We start from the raw sequence: 4649 nt of genomic DNA on the forward strand, positions 1-4649 counted from the left end.
TTGAGAAGGGGAATCTCTTGCACATAGCAACTCACATCATATCAGTTTCTAATCTCGGGGGCTATCTGAAATTTTTTTTTTTTAGTTTCAAGATGATTGAAGTTTTACGCCGTCCCCTCCCCCTGATTCTCCCCAGTGTTTCAGGATTTTCTGTAGTCAGATGACCTAGGATAAAAAACTAGGAAGCAGAAATATTTGACCTCATGTGCTTTACTTTGCATTGCAAGTGAAGATTACAGAAGGCGATAAAATCGTATACATCATGGCATGGCAATTACTCAGTGCATGACTGCTACAGTACGGAGCCGTTTGTGAAAAACTTAGAATTAAATGTTTTTACAAAAATGCTAATGGATTTTTGTGTGTTTTTTGTTTGTTTTGTTATTGTTTTTACAGTTTACCCACACTATTTCTACCGGTGATATGCAGCATTTTCAACATTTGGAACCCTTAACCTGTTAATACTTGTTAAATGGACACTTTGAGATATTTTATTACAGAGTTTTTAATTAGCAAATAAATTCATGAGTACTATAGAGAAAATATTTTAGAATCTAAATGTTTCTTATATTTATGTGACTTCTCATTTATATAGTTACTTACTTTTTCTGTTTCTATTCAGTCTACAAATCGAATCGTTGCTGATTTTTTTATTCTAATTTTAGTCTTTCCAACTGAATGTACTGTAATGCTTGTATGTATATGTCCCTATAAGTAATATAGGGTTTTTGTAAATTATGCAGTTACTGTAATTATCATTGTTTTTTAATAATGAAACTGAAGGTGAAAAGGATTTTAATACCTTTGTAAAAGTATCATGACACCAAGCAGTATATATTTTGTCTTTTGGAAATGTTAGCTTAGGTCTGAAAACAAGTCCGGCTTTTTTTCAGGTAAGCATATGTTGTTGTAGGCGGTATGGTACCTGCTTGTTCTTCTTTTTCAGAACTGTCCCTTTCCACAAAGAGGATTTGTCAAGTAGTGGGAATTTGTCTTTATTTAAAATTATAACTTGTTTTAAAAGCTGGGAAGAACTATTAACACTATGGAACACGTTTTAGAAGTGATTGACTCGGTCATAACACTCTGCTGTATTTATATAGCGTGTCTTCACAGTGACTGAAAACAAGCCATAAACCACGAACTGTTTTTATTTTATTTTTTTTTCCTTAACTGAGGAAGATAGACTTCACGATAATTCCTGGTCGTAATCCACAGGCCACAGAGGTTTTGTCCTTGATCTTTTTGATTGAAAACACTTGTGGAAAGATGCTGGTGAAACTAATTTTAACGGACCAATCACGAAGCACTGCAGGCTCATGTCAAACCAGTAGTGAAAGATGAAGGTACAATGGGCTGAAAATTAAAGCAGTGCAACTTCTAATAAAGGCCTTACTTTTCTTATGTAAGTCATCTTTTGTGTTTTGTAAACTTGTTCTAAAGAGTTGTCTGGACTTTTAATTTTGATGGTTGTAGCCATTTTGGACTGTACGAGTAGAAAATGTATCGAACACTTGTAAATGGCATATTAAAAAGCCAGCAAGAATCTGTTCAGATGGTGCATTATTTATTATGCAACAATATATATAGCATGTCTTTTTTCTTATTTTGTTTTCCACTTTTAACTTGCTTGTAAAACTGAAATTCATTGTTACTGTTCTGTTTTTCTATTAATCTTTTGTGTATTTTCAGATTATGTAACAATATGTACAGTCTACTTTTGAACTATTTTTATCACAGTATTATTTATTGCTTTCTTTCAATAAAGTACTGATGCATTTTTCCACTGCCAATAAAACACTATTGAAAAGCTAAGCTCTAATTGTATGCAGGCAGATACTTTTGCGGTGAGTGGATATTGTCAATAAAGCATCTTAATGATTGTTTGCTGCCCTGTAGATCTTGTTTCAAATGACGATTTTTCTCCAGTAGAAAAATGTTCTGTTAGATGTGACGTTTTCTTTGGAATTGTTCAAGTTCACGCGCATTAATCAGTTTTTGAAAAAAACCCAAACAGTTTTCCGAAGAAAACTGCTTTATTGCCTACTTATACTAGTATTAGAGCTATGATTTGCTTTTAAAAATAGTAACAAAAACTATCACGCAACTTCAGTGTATTCTGGTCCACGTGATGAAGACTGAAGTGTGCTGTTCTATATAGCAGCAATGGTTGCTTTGTTAATAAAATGAGATTATGACCATAGTGATATTTGGGGAGAAACATAGGACTTGAGGGAACCGATACAATATTGGGTCGCAATGGGGCTGTTTATGTCGATTTTAATATATTGTAAACCATTTCTTGTGTAGAAGAGAAGACAGAAGGATAAAGTTACAGAATAATCGAAGCAGTAGTGAAGCCTATTTCATCATGTCCTCTAGAGCGACAGCAGGATGTGGAATGCATGGAATGGAGAAATATTGTGATTGATGCTTTAAACATTGTTCAATAATGCATCTCTGTTTGTCTAGCTTGTCTGTATGAGTTGCTATCCGATCATTTGCAGTCTCTTTTATATTTCCAGAGAATCTATCTTTCTAGAAAAAGCTAAAATGGAACTGCAGAAAGAGATCCTGACTCACTGTTCAGCTAAACCTCACTGTTTAGAAAAAAAACTGCATAGACGTTTCCGGTCACTGATGTGATAGTAGGTGTTCAAAGTCATGTATTGTTGCTTCTCAAAAGTTGAAAACAACGCGGAATAGACTTGTAAAATGTGAAAAGAAAATACGTTTATTATTTTAAGGCTGTAAACCTTAACTGTTACGGAACAATGGAATTGACATGAGAGCTAGAATAAATGAGTGAAATAGAAAAAGCTTTCACGAACTGGCAAAACTGTGTGGTGACTTCCTTCTGAATTATACAGCAAAGCTATCTCGGAGAAACTGGGAAAAACACTTCTCGCTCAATTTTAATAAACCCTCCCGGAAAGAAAAACACGCAATGCGTATGTAAAAGGCATGGATAAGTTACAGTAGTCTTTAAATAAAGCTTGGTTAAATATAACTTTTTGTAAACTGCCAAATGTCTTTAAAGGCTTTAGTTGGAAAGAGTGCTATAACAATTAAAGTATGCATTTTATCTGCAATAAGGAGATGGTAGAATTATCTGAGAGAACTTTAAACTTGCAATCTTTGCATGCTTAGAGGGCAGGGCATCTCAAAACTGATGTTATAACTTAATCTTTCTCCTTTCAAACTGATGTAGAATTGAAAGACGAGACGTTGCATTTGCATTGTCTTATGGACAGTAGTAGATTTATCATGCTAAAACTCAGCAGCAGAATTTATGCTTGGAACTAGGTAGGTGAAGATTGGGGGGGGGAGGGTGTCAGCAAAACTAATTATTTTCAGGTAAATAAGAATTGACACAATGTTATGTTTGAGGAGTTATTTGAGGGGTGATATTTTTGTTGAAACTAAGGAATTACTTTGCCTTTAAAAGGAAAGTGGTTTTTTTAATTCTTACTAATGCAAGTTTTGGGGTCGTAGTTTTGGTGCACTGCTTAAACTTAAGTTATTCTAAATTTTATTAATTTCATTTTTTGTTAATAGTAATTTTTGAAAAGAAAAAGAGGGAATTGTCTAATTTAGGTAACGGCACCTTGTGGTTTTATATGGCATGTAGGAATGGATGGATGAAAAGTGGCATACAGGTGTTGTTGGTATTCCTACCTGTGAACAGAGGGACAGGTGAAGACTCTCCGAAAGGGCACAGCAGCAGAACCAAAAGTAATGCCAAAAGGATCGAGGTGCTCAGAGCCTGCGTTCTCCTCTAGCAGACATCTTTTTTTAAGAGTAAGTTTAGCCCAGCTTTTAAATTATGCTATATTCAGATTATAGGGTAAATTACCCTATGTTTAATACAGAAAAAAATTTATACTGTGAACTGACCACGTTTGGCTTCAGGTGACTGGAGGTGGCAGTCCCATTAAGACTGGGAATTAGTTGTGTTCCTCCTTCCAAAACTTGTGAAAACTTCATCTGGATTTTTTTAATCTTGCCCTTTATTACAGTTCAAATTTGTATATTTATTCGTAATGGGGTTTTTTTGCTAGAAGTGACATTCCTTGGAGTCTTTTCTATAAACAAATAATGGAAACAACAATTAACTCCTAAAGCATTCAGGCTGCATTTTAAAACCCGGTTGTTTTTCCTTTTGGCATCTGTTGGCTTTAGATACCTTGTGCCCAGCCAAATGTGACATTTTTGCTCACTGATAAAAGAGGTGGAAACCCTCGAAGACAAAACCTGATGCTACAAAAGAGTGAGTATTGAGACTTAGAGAAAAAAAAACAATCAAAAACAACAACAAAAAAAAACCCAGTATGTTTGAAGCCATCTATTCTGCTGGAGCCCTTTTTAAACCCCCTGACGGTGCATTTTTTGAAGTAGTAGAGCTGGTTCTTCATTTAATTTAGTTTTTTAGAAACGGGGAAAGGAGCAGCTACGCTATAGATTAAAAAGAATAATAACATATATGTTCCCCCGCTATTTTTTTTTTTAAGGGGCTCGGAGCCGTGCTGTCCGTTGATACCTCCCCCCCTGTGGAGCCCGGGGAGGCCGTGCCGGGGATGGGGGGGGCCGGGCCGGGCCGGGCGGGAGGCGGTGCCTCCCTCTTCCCACCTGGAGCCGCCCCGCCGTGC

The 4649-nt window shown here is 35.9% G+C and overlaps 1 protein-coding gene across 14 annotated transcripts in view; it reads left to right on the forward strand.

Moving 5' to 3' along the window:
* The window catches only part of PPFIA1 (PTPRF interacting protein alpha 1), a 60260-nt gene extending 57434 nt beyond the window's left edge, over positions 1 to 2826 (forward strand). For all 14 annotated transcript variants that reach the window (XM_074586356.1, XM_074586366.1, XM_074586362.1 and 11 more), the window contains one exon: positions 397 to 2826. Coding sequence is in view for 2 of the 14 variants with exons in the window: in XM_074586365.1 (XP_074442466.1) it covers positions 397 to 422 (26 nt within the window). In the remaining 12 variants the exon portion in view is untranslated. The remainder of the gene's footprint in view (positions 1 to 396) is intronic.
* The last annotated feature ends 1823 nt before the right edge of the window (positions 2827 to 4649 follow it).

The sequence above is a fragment of the Larus michahellis genome, chromosome 4, assembly GCF_964199755.1.
Source record: "Larus michahellis chromosome 4, bLarMic1.1, whole genome shotgun sequence".
NCBI lineage: Eukaryota > Metazoa > Chordata > Aves > Charadriiformes > Laridae > Larus > Larus michahellis.